This window comes from Scyliorhinus canicula, chromosome 3, assembly GCF_902713615.1.
Source record: "Scyliorhinus canicula chromosome 3, sScyCan1.1, whole genome shotgun sequence".
Lineage (NCBI taxonomy): Eukaryota > Metazoa > Chordata > Chondrichthyes > Carcharhiniformes > Scyliorhinidae > Scyliorhinus > Scyliorhinus canicula.
The window spans coordinates 226,486,115-226,504,302 of NC_052148.1; the positions used below are offsets into that span (position 1 = coordinate 226,486,115).

The following is an 18,188-nucleotide window of genomic DNA, read 5'->3' on the forward strand; positions in this document are numbered from 1 at the left end:
TTCCCAGGTATTTGCAGTTCTTGTCCTTCTAGATGGGAATGGTCGTGGGTTTGGAAGGTGCTGTCTAAGGAACTTTGGTGAGTTACTGCAGTGCATCTTGTAGATGGTACACATGGCTGCCATTGTTCGGTGGTGGAGGGTTTGAATGTTTGTGGAAGGAGGAGGAATCAAGCGGGCTGCTTTGTCCTGGATGGTGTCAAGCTACTTGAGTGTTGTTGGAGCTGCACTCATCCAGGCAAGTGGGAGAGTATTCCATTACCCTTCTGACTTGTGCCTTTTAGATGGTGGACAGGCTTTGGTGGGGTGGGGGGGGTGTCAAGAGGTGATTTACTAGGGCAGCACAGTAGTGCAGTGGGTTAGCCCTGCTGCCTCACAGCGCCGAGGTCCCAGGGTCACTGTCTGTGTGGAGTTTGCACATTCTCCCCGTGTCTGCGTGGGTTTCACCCCCACAACCCAAAGATGCGCCGGACAGGCGGATTGGCCATGCTAAATTGCCTTGGAAAAAAATGAATTGGGTACTCTAAATTTATTTTAATAAAAAGAAAAAGAGGTGAGTTGCTCGCCGTAGGATTCCTGCCTTTGACCTGCCCTGGTATCTACAGTATTAATGTTCAGTTCAGTTTCTGATCAATGGTAATCTCCAGGATGTTGATACTGGGGGATTCAATGATGGTAATGCCATTGAATGTCAAGGTTAGATCCTTTCTTGTAGAAGATGGTCATTGCCTGGCACTTGTGTGGCTTGAATGTAACTTGCCACTTGTCAGCCCAAGCTTGGTATTGACCAGTTCTTGCTGCTTTTGGACATGGACTTCTTCATTATCTGAGGAGTCGTGAATGGTGCTGAATATTGTGCAGTCATCTGCAAACATCCCCACATCTGACCTTATGATGGAAGGGAGGTCATTGATGAAGCAGTCCAGTGGCATGTCATCTGATGGGCTCATCAGAGTACTGGCGATCAACATTCCTTCGTGTGCCAGAACCCTGGGATGTCCCTGCCTTCACCTACTGTGGATCAGAAAAAGTGAGGTGCTCACCAGTTTGTGACCCCCAAAAGCCTTTCTACTACCACGCCCCGCCAAGATGTGTGTCTCTGCTGCTTGAGGATGCAGCTGAAAGCTATAACGTCTCCTGCATATGCACGTCCGAGAAATTCTCAGAGCTACTCTCTTTCCCACAGTCTGTACATGACTCTGACTGCTCCCCTGTTGTGCCTGTAAGGGAAGGGAGAAGGCATTTTGTCTGAAAGGCATAAGGATATGAGAGATGAAGCTTGCGTTGGTTTGGTCAGATTGATGATAATGTTGTGGGTCCTCGTTTTTATTTGTGTCCACTTTCTGCTCGGTGCAGGAGCGGTCCTGTTCCTCTCCGGCCAGCAGGGGGGCTTGATCCTCAAACTGAGAAACGATTTTTAACTTGGGCATTCCTCTGCCTGTCTGTGCTCTCTCCCAGCTATTGTGAAACAGCTTGTCCTGCAAGAGAACAGATGGGGAGAGTGTAAGCAGGTTGTACCAGGTCAAATGGTGCCTGGTGTGTGTGTGGCTGGTTGGTGGGAGGTGCAGTGTGATGAGGAGAGGAGCTGCATGGGATTGAGGTGTGTGTGCGCGTGCGCGCTGGAGGGTAAATGATGTGGAGCATCTCCTCCCTCTGCAAATCCTTGACTTGGAATAAGTGCTGGGGAGGCATTTAAATGGAGCTCCCCAATAATTGAAGCACTCCACTGATGGATTTCCCCCTGCCACAGAGGTGGCATGAAATCTGAGAAAACAAATGTATTTTTTCGAAACGGCTAAAAATATGGTGCGAAAACCCACCAATGCTGCCAGTGGGCATCACACAGTTTTCCTGTCCCAGTTGACACTTTGCCAAAATATTACAAAACTCCACGCAGTAATTCTGCAATAACAAAAACATCAGACTCTCCCTTTTCGCTTCAGTGTTAAACCTGGCACATGCATTTCAATAGCAATCGACCTGGGCCTCTGGATCCTATGCTAACCAAACCAAACAGGATTGTTGTTGGGCAGAACTTGGAGCAGGTCACATGATTCTCTTCATTATCCCGTTTTAGCTTGAATTAATGAGACAGTTTAAAACAAAACTCTTAGAAAACTTCATAATCAACACAGTGTCACCTTGTATATAAACACACAATACAAAGCTAAGATGTACCTGCACAAAAACAGAATTAAAAAAAATTAAAGTCTGAATAAAGAGCATGGGCAGCAGAACTTTGGATGACCTTAGGTTTATGGAGGATGTGGGAGGCTGACCAGGAATATGTTAGTTTAGCCAAACCTGGAGCGGCATGACGTCATTGGTAGATGAGGAATGGGATTGATAGAGGTGGGTGAGATGATGGAGATTGGTATTCTTAGTGATATTCTGGATGTGTAATCGGAAGCTTATCTCGGGTCAGATATGACACTGTCCATGGACACTTGTCAGTGGTTAGGAATGGGAATTGAATTCAATACTCAAAAATATTCAGTCTAACCATGTTTACAAAATAAATATTGTGCAATTTATTTTGAAAAACACAAAACACCAAAACAATGTATTTAATGACTCATGTATTTTGTGCAACATATCAGCTTTTGGTCTTGCCAATATTAAGTTGGAGGAAATGTCTCCTCCACTGGTACTGTATGCCAGACAATCAGTCTGACAATTTGGACACAATCGAGCAAGTTGGTGCTGACCTAGATCTGGATGTCATCGGCATATGTATTGAAACTGATGCTGCGATTTCTGATGATGCCACCAAAGGGCAGTGTACAGATACAGTGTGCGCAGTTGGAGGGCGCAGGATAGCCTTTTGGGATGGAAGAGCCACCAGAGCTGCTGGAGCAGGAAGAGAAGGCATACAGGTTTTCATGGATCATAGAATTTACAGTGCAGAAGGAGGCCATTCGGCCCATCGAGTCTGCACCGGCTCCTGGAAAGAGCACCCTACCTAAGGTTAACACCTCCACCCTATCCCTATAACCCAGTAACCCCACCCAACACTAAGGGCAATTTTGGACACTAAGGGCAATTTATCATACGTCCAATCCACCTAACTTGCACATCTTTGGACTGTGGGAGGAAACTGGAGCACCCGGAGGAAACCCACGCACACACGGGGAGGATGTGCAGACTCCGCACAGACAGTGACCCAAGCCGGAATCGAACGTTGGACCCTAGAGCTTTGAAGCGATTGTGCTATCCACAATGCTACCGTGCTGCCCTGTATTTTGAGTAACATTTACATGGTAGTTCAAAGGACTGAACAGATATGGTACTTCTTTTACATAGTCAAATGTAACTCATAGAATTGCCAAAATTTGTAAGAAGTTGAGCATTTCAGGATTACCCATAAACAAAATTTAAATTATATTGCTAGATGTTCAAAAAGAAAATTAAATCTGGATCTTTTCATTTTTCCTAAGAAGAGGGAGCATGTTCAAAGTTCCCAATTAGATTTAAACCAAAATCTTATCACCCCATTTTCTAAGTAAAGTTCATCATTATCAGACCATAAAGATGTAGGAGAAGTAGGCCATTCAACCCATCGAGTCTGCTCATCCATTCAATAAGATCATGACTGATTTGATATCCTCAACTCCACTTTCCCGCTTTATCCCCATAACCCTTGACTCCGTAACTGATTAAAAATCTGTCTTTCTCAGCTTAAACATACTTAATTACCCAGCCTCTTCAGCCCTCTGCGATACAAAATTTGACAGATTCACAGCTCTCCATTTTAAATGGGCAACCTATCACTCCGATTATGCCCTCTGGTTTTAGACACTCTCACTAGAGGAAACAACCTCTCAGCACCCTTGTTGCTCGTTCTGGGTGAGTGTGCTTTACACTCAATTTGGCTCTGTTTCGTTCCTTAGCTCTAGAGTCACCAGGTATCGTTAAGATACCGCCACAAGTTTCAAGTTCAAGTTCAGACCAATAACTCCAGACACCAGTTAGTAAGTTCAAACAAGACACGTTTATTATAATACAGTTATCTACTAATTATGCTTATAAAACTACAAGACTAGGCTAATCCTACCACTAATAGGCCAAATACTTAGCTGGATAAGGGAACTGCCGGATCAGGGATCAATGGTCTCTTGCTCTGCACTGGGTCCGCAGGTTTCCAGTAGTTCTGGACTAAAGTGGGTCAGGAGTGTCTACTCTCGTAGCATGCGTTGTATGACACTTGCGTGATGGCGGCTGCTGTTGGCCAGGCCTCTCCTCTCCGTGGTCAAGTTCGAGAGCTGCTACAAAGGTGTTCTTGTTGGGAGGGCCGGCTGAGAGAGCTGGTCAAGGAGAGGCTGGCGGAGAGAGAGAGAGCTGGGGTCTGGGTCTCTGTCTTATACCTCTAACAGGGTTTCGCGCCCACCTGGGCGGACCCTCTATACACTCGCAATCGATTGGGTCTCTTCCCAATCGATTGATTTGAATTTCCCCAATAACGGGGCAGTCCCTCGATCACTGGGCGGTTCTTGGGGCTTATTGTTTTGGACTTCTCTTGGCGCCGAGAAGTCTGGCCTTCTATTCACTGTAGCGATTTGAGTTAACTTGTTTCCATTGTACCTGGGAATCACCCGGTATCGCCTCATTAGCATGCTAACTTGTTTTCTTTCACAGTGCTGTCTGGTTTCTGCAGCAGTCAGAATACACAAGTGCTTTTGCAAGCTGCTTGCTTTTGCAACATGTCCGTTTTCCCTGCATTCTTTGTAATCTTCCATTTTGTGTTGGGCAGTAACATACTTAATTACCCAGCCTCTTCAGCCCTCTGCGATACAAAATTTGACAGATTCACAGCTCTCCATTTTAAATGGGCGACCTGTCACTCCGATTATGCCCTCTGGTTTTAGACACTCTCACTAGAGGAAACAACCTCTCAGCACCTTACCTCCCCTGAGAATCCTATACATCTCCATAAGGTCACCTCCCATTGTTCTAAACTCCAATGAGTAGAGGCCAACCTCTCTTCATCAGAAAAGCCCTCCTACTCAGGATCAACCTAATGAACCTTCTCTGGATTGCCTCAAATGCCAGTATATCTTCCTGAGATAAGGTTTGCTGTCAGATTTGATGTAAATTAAGATTGAAAAATTGCACTTTACAATATTGTTTGATTCTGTTCTATTGCTATGTAAGTTTTTTGAGATTAACTTGTTAAAATATGAGGTGAAATTTCTCATTTTTGAAGGAGAAAGAAAGAAATGATTAGTATGGCATTAATACAATATGTGTAAATTCTTTGTCAATGGAAACAGAATTGTGCTTTGGACTAATTCTGCAATAAAAGTAGATGACTGTAAATTTGGAGAACGGTGTGATAATTTGGAGACCAGAACTAACAAAATTGTAAGATAATTGATTTGATTGTCGATTTTTTTTTTTGTATTCCTGGTTACAAATATCTAAACTCTGCTCCTAATTTGCTTCAGCTGACTATTTCAGCATTTTATTGACCAAATTTTGGCTGGGGAGATCTTGCTTTAAGCTGCAAGTGTGAGTGAACAGAATAGATGATGCATTCAGAAAGGTCATGGAAATGGGCAATATATTTTTTAATATGTAGGCCACTGCAGCAGTTTTTTGACCATACTGTCACATGACTTGCTTTGATCCAGGACAGTGTTTTTCAAACTTCTTTCCCGGGACGCACTTTTGCCAGCTGACCAACCTTTGCGGCCCATGCCAGCCGACCTTCGTGACACATGCCATGTTCGCTTACCTTTTAATGCGAAAGGAGAGTCTGGTTGGTCCTCACCATCTCACTTGAATCAGATTCAAAGGAGAAGAGGGCAAGGTGCATATCAGGTGCAGATTTCAACCCGTTCCTATGTGCCGTCTTCATCGTTATGAAAACGGAAAATCTAACCTTGCACATGTAGGTCATCGTGAAGAGCAACAGCAACAAAATGCACTGGATTCTCCTGGTGGATGCTACTTTATAATTCTGACAGTCTTGTGATCTTTTGGCGTGTTTTTAATGTGGTATCACAGATCAGGTGCATCAACATAGCCTTTTAATTTGGAGTCAGCTCTAAGTTAATAACTGACTCTGGGGTCTCAACCTCAAAAGGAATTTTTCACCCACCACTTTTCTTTCAAAATATGAAACTTTAAATTCCTCCCATTTGCCAGTACTTCCCTGCATGCAACACACACGGGCTTTGCATCCTTATTTGCACTGGCGCAATTGCCAAAACCATACCTCAAAAAATCATCTTTATACTGCTTTGTTCCCAAGTTAGATTTCTTCTTTGTAGGCTGTTAACTAGAGGCCCTGAAACACTCTGTAAAGAGCTAACACAATCACTGCTCGGTCCTACCCTGGACTCTCCTGTGCAGCTCTCTCCAGCAGATTCTGTTATGAGATCCTGTCCAGCAGGTACACTGTATATTTGAGTCTCTGGCTATCTCTTAAACTTAAGAAAACGATCCATCCTTACTGTCCTCTTGCTTTGCTTGTCAGCAGTTACAAAATGGAAGAATTTCTCCGCCGCGATTTGGCGCCAAAAGCACCTACATAAGACGGCATTTGATGTCAAGTGTATGTGCAGGGCACGTGATCTGCTCACTGCTACTGCTTTAGTCCGGAAGACTGCACACAGCCTAATTTCTTTTCATTTAAAAGGTGGCAGTGGCCGCCATTCTCAATTTAAACGGTAGCAGCCATTTGCCGCTTCTCTCACAATCTGGAACAGCGTGACCGATCGCTCTGCGTCCCTCCCGACAACCGCCCATGGGTCACGACCCGCACTTTTAAAAATCCTGGACTAGAATTTGGTATGTAACTTTGCAACGAGGTATCTTTGCAATCACAGCACCTGTGACTGTGTGATTGTCTCTGGAAATACTTAGTGACTAAAACTAATCTCTAAAATGTACTGAAGTGTCAAAGGAAATGTTGTTCTTTGGAACGGTTAGTTGTCGTGTTGTTCGAACATTATCAGTAAGGGGGAAGGATGTTATTTGCCACGTGTACATTCTTGTTTATAAAGCAATGCAGCTCAAGTTATTGGGACATGATTGGGTCTTGGACATGGTACAAAAGGAGCAAGTTATGATGGCCCATGGGCAAATGATTGATGAGAGATACATCTTATTTTTCTTTCAGAAATAAGGTGCTCAGTCCAGTTGAAGAGGTGTCCAAAACACTCGTTATTTTTAAGAATTTACTTAATACACTTGCATAAGAACTGGATAAAAAAAACTTCGATCAAAGTAATACATAAACTTGTCAGACTACAGCGAAAAATCATTGAAACATTAACATAAGGAAAAGGTAAAGAAAATACTTCAAAAGAAATAATTTCTACGGTTGCTTCAAGAATTCCGGAAGACTAGAATTCTCCTAATAATCAATCTCACAAACATATTCATAAGGAAATCCTTGTCTATGGTTTAGCCCCTTGTTAACACTCATTGGTTCTAATTCTCAGCTGAGATCCCCTGATTCGATCAGAAAGGTGTCAATAACTTAATAGGTGATTGGTTAATTAGACATTAATAACTTCAAATTAATTATTATTTCCATGACACAACACCGTTTCCCATGTATTTTCTCCTACTGTAAAGTCTTTGCGTCGTGTCTAGTGTAGCCGTACTATGTTCCTAGATTGTTGCAATTCTTCTGAATGCGCCTTCGTATTGCTTCTTTAAGTATGCTTACAGGACACCATTTGAAACATTGTTCTTTTCTATAGATGGTCATGGTCAAGGTTCAATAGCTCACTCGATTATACTTTTGCAGGCTCAGTATTTTCCAAGAATCATTTTATTCTCCAATATATGTTTAGTTGATTTCTTAAAGGACCCCATAATAATTGGTAAATCCAATAATGAGGAAGCTTTCCTATGTCGATAGGTTGGAGAAGCTGATGCTGACCTTGGAGAAAAGAAAATTGAGATTTTATGAAGGTGTTCAAAATCATGAGGGGTCTGGACAGTGTAGATGAGGAGAAACTTCCCATTGGCAGGCACAGGTAAAGTACAGGAGACAGGAAGTAGGTACGTTTTTGCAGGGACCTGGCATGGACATGATTGGTTGAATGGCCTCCTGTGCTGTAACCATTCAATGATTCCATGACCAAAATATTTTTTGTGTGTTCTGTAAAACTTGCGAAGATCTGGTGCATGTAGAGTGAATGTGAAGTCAAGATCTCTTGAATAGTGCAAAAATGTTTACGTTATGAACAGCAGATTTCAAGCGAACATTCCATTGTTTCATTGAAGTGTAAAAAATAAAATACACATTATTCGCCTCGTCATATATAACATTCAAATTTCATTTTCAACTTGATTAAGAGACGGTAGTTTAAGATATTGTTCATTGATGCAGTTAAGAGTACTGTCTTGTGCTGTGATATTTCATATTTGTGTGGTATGACATCTAACTGACACTGAGCATACAAATTTGTTGGTGACTATTAAATGTAATTGGAAGGGGGTGTTTCTTTGCAACATTTTGATCATTGACTTATGATTATCAAGACTGAAGACAACAGAAAATTAGTAGTTCCATGAAAATGTTTACAAGGATAGAAATCCTCATTCATCTGTGGAGATTAGAAATCCTCATTCATTACGGGAATTTCAAGAATGTAAGTGAAGTTAACTGGAACTATATAATGTCTTAAATAATACAAATATGTTTGGAGTATAGTTTTGGAAAAAAAAACTTAATTTAAAGAGTAAATACAAGGCGGCATGGCGGTGCAGTGGTTAGCACTGCTGCTTCACGGCACCGAGGACCCAGTTTCGATCCCGGCCCAGGTCACTGTCTGTGTTGAGTTTGCACATTCTTGCTGTATCTGCGTGGGTCTCACCCCCACAAACCCAAAGATGTGCAGGGCAGGTGAATAGGTACTCTAAAATTGGGTACATTTAACAAAAAAATAGAAGCATAGAAAATGGGAGAAGGAGTAGGGCATTCGGCCCTTCGAACCTGTTCATGGCAGATCTTCCAGCTCAATGTCATACTCCTATGCTCTCCCCATACTCCTTTTTGCCTTTAGCAACTGGAAATCTATTTCCTTCTGAAATATAGCCTTCTACCCAAGTACAGAATTCCACCCAGGTTTGTAAGTTTAAACTTGATTACTGTTTATTTATATCAAGAACCATCATGAACTAAAGCAGTGAATACAACTGATTAAAGCTAATACCTACTACTCGCTTTAACGGTCCCACCCTCTCTTCACACACGCACAAGACAGACAAGCACAGGGTGCTGGGAAGGGGTAAATGAAGTAATAAGGACAATGGACAAAATAGTCTTTGCTTCAAATGGTGGTTCTTCAGCTATCGTTTTTCACAGCCAGATTGCTGATTAAGGTCTTTGGTTTTCAGCCGAGAATGGACTTCTTTGTAGATTAATTCATTTCTTTTTCTTTTAATTTTTTTTTAAATATTTAGAGTACCCAATTCATTTTTTCCAATTAAGGGGCAATTTAGTGTGGCCAATCCACCTATCCTGCACATCTTTGGGTTGTGGGGGTGAAACACACGCAAACACGGGGAGAATGTGCAAACTCCGCACAGACCGTGACCAAGAGCTGGGATCGAACCTGGGACCTCGGCGCCATTCATTTAGTCTCCTTGTACTTTAAAAAATCCAGTACTCACAGGCAGCGGGCTTTCTGGAGAGACACCGAATTTCTCATCAAACTGGGACTTCAGCTCGAGGTTCGCATTCAGGCCTCAATCTTTCTGGAGAGATGCTTCACATCAAACTTTGCTTTCACCTTGTGGTTTGACTTCAGGCTTCTGCAGTCTCAAGAGAACAACACCCAGACTTGCTGGAGAGAGTCAGCCCTCGTTCTGAGTCCGTGACCCCTTGTTCTAGACCTCCCCAGCTAGGGTAAACATCATCCCTGCATCAATCTGTCTGGCCCTGTCAGAACTTTATATGTTACAATTACAATTAAGGGTGGCGCAGTGGCACAGTGATAACACTTCTACCTCACAGCGCCAGGGACCCAAGTTCAATTCCCTCCTTAGGTGGCTGTCTGAGGAGTTTGCATTTTATCCCAGTGCCTGAGTGGGTTCCGGGTGCTCCGGTTTCCTCCCACAGTCCAAAGATGTGCAGGTTAGGTGGGGTTACAGGGATAGGGTGGGGGTGGGCCTAGGTGAGGTGCTCTTTCAGAGAGTCGGTGCAGACTCAATGGGCTGAATGGCCTCACTATGTACTGTAGGGATTCGATGGATTCTGCTCAATAGATCCTCTCTCATGCTTCTAAACTCGAGTGAGTACTGGTCTAATTGATACAATCTCTCTGCGTATGATAAACCTGCCATCCCGGGAATGACTCCGGTGAACATTTGCTGCATTTTCTTAGGTAAGGAGGCTAAAACTGCACACATTATTCCAGGTGTGGTCGCACCAAGGTCCTGTACAGTAGGACATTCTTGCTCCTGTACTCAAGTCCTCTTGCACGAAGGCCAATATACCATTTGTCATCTTAACTATTGCTGCAGTCTTTCAATGACTTGTGTACAAGGACACCCAGGTTCTTCTGGACGTCAATATTTCCAAATCTATCACCATTTAAATAATACTCTGCCATTCTGTTTTTCCTGCTGAAGAGGTTAACTTCACACTTCGCCACATTATACTGTATCAGCTATGTATTTGCCCATGAACTCAACGTGTCTAAATCATCTCTTAACATCCTCCTCACCACTCACATTCCCACCAAGTGTTGTGCCACCAACAAATTTGGAAATATTACATTACGTTCCTTTATCCAACTCGTAGTTGTATATTGTGAATAGCTAGGCCCCAAATATTAATCCTTGTGGAACCTCGCTAGCCACTACTACGAAAAATACCTATTTATTCCTACTTTGTTTCCTGTCTGCGAACAAATTCTCAATCCATACCAATAAATTGCCCCATTCCCATGTGCTTTAATTTTTCACACTAACCTCTGATGTGGGACCTAATCTGAAGTTTTCTGAATCCAAATGCACTGCATCCACTGATTCTCCCACGTCATTACGGCCTCAGAAAAACTCCAGTGGTTTTGTCAAACATGATTTCCTTTTCAGTAAAATCCATGTTGTCTTTGCTTGATCCCTTTGATATTTTCTAAATGTCCTGTTATCATATCCTTTATAATAAGCTCTAGCATTTTCCCTACTAATGTTAGGTTATCCATTCTAGTATTCACTGGTTTCTCCCTCCTTTTTAAAATAATGGGGTGTTACATTTGCCTCCCTCCAATCTGCTGGGACTGTTCCAGAATCCATAGAATTTTTGAAGATGACGACCAACAAGTCCACTATTTCCTGGCCACCTTTTAAGTATCCTTGGGGATTTCTCGCCTTTCAGTCCCATTAACTTTACGCGACCACACGCACCATTTCCCAGCTAACTCTTGTGACTCCACGTTACATCAGTTGTTAATTCAAGGGAAAATGGATAAATGGTTGCAAAAATCTGAATTTATTTATATAAGTGATGTACAGCCATGTGAAAGCTGATGCGTTGAGACATTTTTGCCAAACGTGTGTTATCACTCTTAAGCTCTTTTTACAATTATTTTTCAAGCTGTGAAAATTTAGGGATGTTTTGTCTTTTCTAGCTCATCCGATATTAGGGCTGAATCTATTGGTTAAAAAGGATCTCATCATGCCTCTAAAGATACCACACTAGAAGATGATGCTCTCAACATGCTGTTCATCTTCTCCCCAAGTCGATAAAAAATTGAGGTCTCTAAAAGGCTACCTGAATGAAAGATATCCAGAATCATTGAAAAGCATTGCCATTCCAGATACTAAAAATATTATTCCCACCTCACCCCGCCCACCGTTGCCCTTTCTTTTAAAAGCATTTGCAACTGTCCACACTTGCCTATCAAAGTAGAGATGGCCGGAAATTTCTTGCACTAGTAGCAATTATGTGCCGTTAAATTAGCACAATTGCTAGTCCAACTATTCCCCTGGCCCTTGGCCACCCTGTTTCTGTGAGCCATAAATAATTTTTCTCTTTAATAGATTTAATGACCCTCTTTCTTGACTGCTTGTTCTACCAAGAAACTTGTTTGCAAAAGTGCAAATAGTTCTTTTAAATCTGAGAACTACATGTATAACCATAATCTCTTGTTGAAGTAACTCTAGATTTAATAATATTATTTCCTGTCCCTACCAAAAGTGCAAAGGTGGGTTTAAGTTTTCTCACTTCAGACACTGACTTTATTAATCAGACCCAAGTTACCCGTTGAACTGTAATTACCCAGGTCTGTTTACCACTTTCTCAACCAAGTCTTTCCATTTAGCTACATTTAAATTCAATCCTTAAAACTCAAACTCTATTCCTCTAAAACATATGAATCATTAAATTAGATGTTCACAACAAGTCTGACAGTTCTGATGAAAGGCCACGACCAGTTACTGTTTCTCTCTCTCTAGAGCTGCCAAACCCTGTTGAGTATTTCCAGCGTTTTCTGTTTTGATTGCTGTACAGCCCCAACATGTTTTGGATGGAGCTGTTCATCAGTGTAAAGACCAATACTTCCCTGGGGACTTCCGTCTTCCTACTTGAACCATCTGAATCATTCCACTCTGCCCAGAGGTATTTCCTATGCAACTTGCTGTTGTGGATACTCCCATTTCTTTGCCCTCACCATCATGCCATGGTGATACTTTTTGAAAATCAAAGGAGGTGAGCATCCCCAGTGGAAAGCCCTCTCTGTAGGAATCCATCCTGGCACTAATGGAGATGTGGAATGGAGAATGTTGCATGGTGCATTGCCATAAAAAAAGATTTCTAAGCTACTTTGACATTATTCAAAGTCAGTCTATTAAATGGAAAAGCATTTTTACCTCATGTGAGGTGCAAAGTTCCAACTCCTGTTTGTTCAGCCAAAAGATCTGTTTCTAAGGTCCAGGCTACATTTCCCTCCTATCTTCGTCTTACCCAAAAAATTTCCATCATACTTGTGCAGAATGTGCAAGTAGATTGGAGGACCATAAGCTCCTGAGCCTGACAAATATAGCCTGCTATAAGACTAGAATGCATACAATCAGTTGGGAGTGGGGTGATCTATTGAATGCTTGTTCTGTTCGTAGGATTTGTAAGTGACTAATTATGTCAAACATGTTTTTAAATTGAAGTTTGAGTTTTAATAACTTGTTTGTTGGCAATTATTATGTAAATTGGTATGATTTTCTTTTAAAAGAAATTCTTAACATATTTAATAAATTACAATTTGTCAGTTTATTTGTGAACGAGGCCAAATTCAACTAAAACTTACTGACTTATTGTTGAAAGCATAATGAAAATCTGCAGCAAGTAATTGGAGAAGAAAATTGAATGTTTCTCTTAACTATGCTGTTCTTGTGAAGTCACTCCTGTGCAGTTGTAGTAAACAGTAGAGGTGAAAGGAAGTTCAAACTGGCAGAGAAGCCGTAGCTGTATTCTAATTTTACGGGGCCGACAGCCTCAGAGCTACTCTCACTTGCACTGTGTATCATGGAGGCACTGGATGTTAGGAAATATATCTTGTTGATAATATCACTGGAGAGGCTCAGTGGGTGACCCAAGCATTTTTGTAATTGAGATTATCCTGTGGTTGTTAATATTTTTCTAAAGGCATGTGGTGCAGTGGATAGCACTGGGACTGCGGTGCTGAGGTCCCGAGTTCGAATCCTTGGTGTGGAGTTTGCACATTCTCCCCATATCTGCATGGGTTTCATCCCCAAAATCCAAAGATGTGCAGGTTAGGTGGATTGGCCACGCTAAATTGCCCCTTAATTGGAAAAAAAACATAATAATTGGGTACTCTAAATTTATATTAAAAAAATGTTTTTCTATGAAAAGGAAAATAACTAACAAAAATTACCTTCCCCCATGATGCAATTATTACAGGTTAAAACAAATCCAATATTTTTGAAACTCCTTGGGTATTAAAGGGAGTTGTCATACTTCTAAAGTAGAGTAATTTTACATGATGTATTATTGATTTCAATTATTCTGCAGTAAATAATATTTTTAAAATTTCCCAATGTATAAACATATTCCAGAGTATTAGAGAAGATCATACGAACTGATTGTAAATTATTTGGAAAACACTCTTATTCAAATAAGAGAGTAGGATGGAAAGCTGATTTCACTATATGAAGCAGTGTTAATTTAGCACAGAAATTGATGAATAGTGCTAACTATCCACATTGAATATCTTGAGAGGTCGCCATGTTTGGGTTTCTGGTGAATATTCTGATTGGACTGTAACAAATGTTAAACTGAATCAACTGTCATGGAGGTTGCATCCAACAATACGGATGCATGGGCTGTTACTCTAGTTCTGACGGAGAAAAAAAAGCATTGGTGGTCAGCTTAATTTTTTTGCCAATAAAGTTGAGAATGGATTTTCATTTGACTTGCTTACAGTTTTCATTCATGTACTTTTAATGGTGATTTTCAATCAGGTAATTCCATCATAACAGGATACCTGTGTCAAAATGAATTGCAAATATGTAATAGCAAATGTTTTCTCAATCATTGCTGTTCTAATTTTGATCACATTCTTTAAATATTAATATACCTTTCCTTTCATATAGTTTTGGCAAACGATCAGCAGGGAGTTTGAGACGTGGCTGTGAATGTATTGTGTTAGAGCCTTCAGAAATGATTGTGGTAAGCTTTATCTTTTAATAGCCATTACAACGAATTAAGTTCTTTAACTCATCTAAAGAAATAATCTCTGACAGTACAGCACTCCCATAGTACCTTCTGTTTGAGGCAAGTGTGTGACACTGAACTTCGTTATTCTAGCAGTTTTAGCTAAATCTATTCCGATATTTATTTTACTGAATGCTAATTTTAACCTTTTTGTTTAAGATTTTGTATTTTGGTATCATGCTCATACCACCGTTTAAATGAAACTGTTAAGTGGCCTGATGTAACAAATTGATGCGCAATTGAATGAGTTTGTACTTTCAGTTCATTGCATAATTAATTTTTCATGTTGACCTTAGAAGATGTCCACAGGCATATTTATTTTATGAATGAAGGAACCAGCAAAGTGTAAACAACTGTTGTAATGCTCAGACCATTACAGTTGAAAAGTATACGTAGGGCAAATTCCACTCCTGGTGTTGATTGGGGACCGGTTTAACTCACTTGGCTAGACAGCTGATTTGTGATGCAGAGCACGGGTTCAATTCCTGTACTGGCTGAGGCTATTCATGAACGCCTGCCTTCTCAACCTTGCCCCTTGCCTGAGGTTTGGTGATCCTCAGGTTAAACCACCACAGTCAGCTCTCCCTCTCGATGGAAAGCAGCCGAGGGTCATCTGGACCGACGGTGACCTTACCTTTCATGGGGCAAAATATACAATGATTAGTACAAATGATTTTTGGGGAATCTCTCCACTGACTGAATTCATACCTAGCACAAAGGAAATGACTGTGGTTAATCATAGAATCCCTACAGTGCAGAAGGAGGGCATTTGACCCATCGAGTCTACTCCAGCCCTCGGAAAGAGCAGCCTATATAAGCTTAAGCCCACACCTCCACACCATCCCCGGGACCCAATAACCCCAGATATCCTTTTTTTTTTGGGGACACTAAGGGGCAATTTAGCATGGCCAATTCACCTACACTGCACATCTTTGGACGGTGGGAGGAAACCGGAGCACCCGGAGGAAACCTTTGCAGATACGGGGAAAAGGTGCAAACTCCACGCAGTCAGTCACACGAGGCCGGAGTTCAACCCGTGTTTCTGGAGCTGTGAGATAGCAGTGCTAACCACCATTCCACCCAAATTTCCTAGAGGTCATTCATCCCAGCCTGAGTGCATCGCTGCAGGAGTCCTAAGCATAGGGTCCTAAGCTCACCCATCTGCAGCAGCTCCTCCCACACTGGTGATCTCTTGTTCCAGGCACTGGCAGCTTATTGCCCTCCACTATTGGGAGCCCACCCATTATCCTTAATTGATTTACAGGTGTGCCAGCTGGCCATCGGTTTGTGACAGAGCCTAATTTGTTCTTAATGTTGGAGTTCTGGCCCAAACAGAAATTCCAGTCCCTGGTGCCATTCTTTGGATATGTTAGTAGGGACTTTTAACATCAGTATGTGGATTTAGATGTGGGCAGATGAGGAGGTTGACTTTGTGCAAAATGTCAATGCGCCTGGAAGACCGCTCCAACATTCTAATCTCAATAGAGGTGGTGGGGGGGAATGGCTCTGAGGAGGGAGGTTTACAACAAAAGGATATGGCAGCATCACAAGGCAACTATTTAGGTAATGATACCCAGAGTATGACAGGAAGGGACGGTGTACAAACATTTCTTTAAAAAGCAGCAAATAGGGTCAATGGGGGAAATAATGGTTAAAGAAAAATAATGGCTCTTTACTTAAATGTGTTTAGTATTCAGCACAAAATAAATGAATTAATGGCACAAATTGAGATTAATGCGTATGAAGTTTATAGACATTCCAGAATTGTGGTTACAAGGAGATCAAATATTCAGGGGGGTACGTGACTTTTCGTAAGGACAGACAGAAAGGAAAAGGTGGTGAGGTAGAATAAGTACAATAGCAAGAAATGATCTTGGATCAGAAGTTGTTGAATCTACATGGGTGGGGTTAAGAAATAACAAGGGGAAGAGGACACTGGTGGAGTAATCTGTAGGTTCCCTGACAATTGCTATACTGTCAGACAAATTAAATCAGGAGAGATAGAAGGCATGTAAAAAAACAGTACATTAAACATGGGTGACTTTATTCTTCATGTAGAATAGGAAAATCAAAAGTTATACACTTGGCAGGAAGAATAAAGGAGGTGAATATTATGGAGAACAACTGCAGAAAGCTGCAGCACAGAGGGATTTGAGGTTCCTCACACATTTATCACAAAAATCTAGTATGCAAGTTCAGCAGATAATTGGGAAGGCAAATGGAATATTGGCCTTTATTTCAAAGAGAATGGAGTATAAAAATAAGGAAGTAATGCTCAAACTATACAAGGCACCAGTTAGACCACACCTGGAATACTGTGAACAATTTTGGTCCCCTTATATAAGGAAAGATTTATTGGCATTGGAGGCAGTCTAGAGAAGTCTCACCTGGTTGATTCTGGGTATGGAGCGATATTCTTATGAGGAAAGGTTGAGTAGGTTGGGCATGTACTCATTGGAGTTTTAAAAAATGAGTTGTGACCTTATTGAGGCATATGGCATTCTTGGGGTCTTGACAGGGTAGATGTTGAGAGGTTGTTTGCCCTTGTGGGAGAGTCTAGGTCCAGATAGCATAATTGCAGAGCAAGGGGGGTCACCATTTAGGACAGAGATAAGGAGGAATTTCTTCTCAGAGGGTCATGAATCTGAAGAAGTCTTTGCCGCAAGAACTCTAGAGGCTGGCCCTTTAAGTATGTTCAAGGCTGAGACAGAGATTTTTAATCAGTAAGGAAATTAAGGGTTATCGGGATAAGGTGGGAAAGCGGAGTTGAGGAATATATCAAATCAGGCATGTTCTCATTGATGGTAGCGAATACTCAGTGGGCCGAATGGCCTACTACTGCTGTTACATCTTATGGATAGTTCCAACACTGTAACCTCCGGGTTTATCTTCAATGTGTTCAGTTGTGACCCAAACTAACACTAAAGTGGGGGTTTGACAACTTCATAATGTAAATCAGTGAAGTTCCGTGATATTTTACCTGCCATTTAAATTTAGGAACATATACATGGGCTTTAAGACAAATTTCAGAAAGTAAAGAATCAAGGCGAGAATAAAATGATAATTCATGGAATTCTTTTTTTTAAAAATAATTTTTATTGAAATTTTTGCAAAATAGAATACAAAATATAAACATCTTAGCTCTATTAACATACAACCGCGGTAACACCCCATGAACAATACCCCCCCCCCCCCTCCCCCCAGCTTCAATAGCAACTTCAAACAAAGAAAAAACAACAACAAAGAAAGAAAAAGAAAAGGAAGAAAAAAAAAACAAACGAGAGAGATAGGACCCTCCACAAACCCATGTGCACAATTCTTCCCCCCCCCCCCGGCTGCTGCTGCTGTCGGCCTATTTCCCTACCGTTCCGCCAGGAAGTCCAGAAACGGCTGCCACCGCCTGAAAAACCCTTGTACTGATCCCCTCGGCAAATTTCACCCTCTCCAATTTAATGAACCCCGCCATATCCGAGATCCAGGCCTCCACGCTTGGGGGCCT

The 18,188-nt window shown here is 41.6% G+C and overlaps 1 protein-coding gene across 9 annotated transcripts in view; it reads left to right on the plus strand.

Annotated features, from left to right (window-relative positions):
* The window catches only part of rapgef2 (Rap guanine nucleotide exchange factor (GEF) 2), a 562,209-nt gene that overhangs the window by 221,826 nt on the left and 322,195 nt on the right, over positions 1 to 18,188 (plus strand). For all 9 annotated transcript variants that reach the window (XM_038792314.1, XM_038792318.1, XM_038792316.1 and 6 more), the window contains one exon: positions 14,569 to 14,644. In XM_038792314.1, coding sequence (XP_038648242.1) covers positions 14,569 to 14,644 — 76 coding nt within the window. The remainder of the gene's footprint in view (positions 1 to 14,568; positions 14,645 to 18,188) is intronic.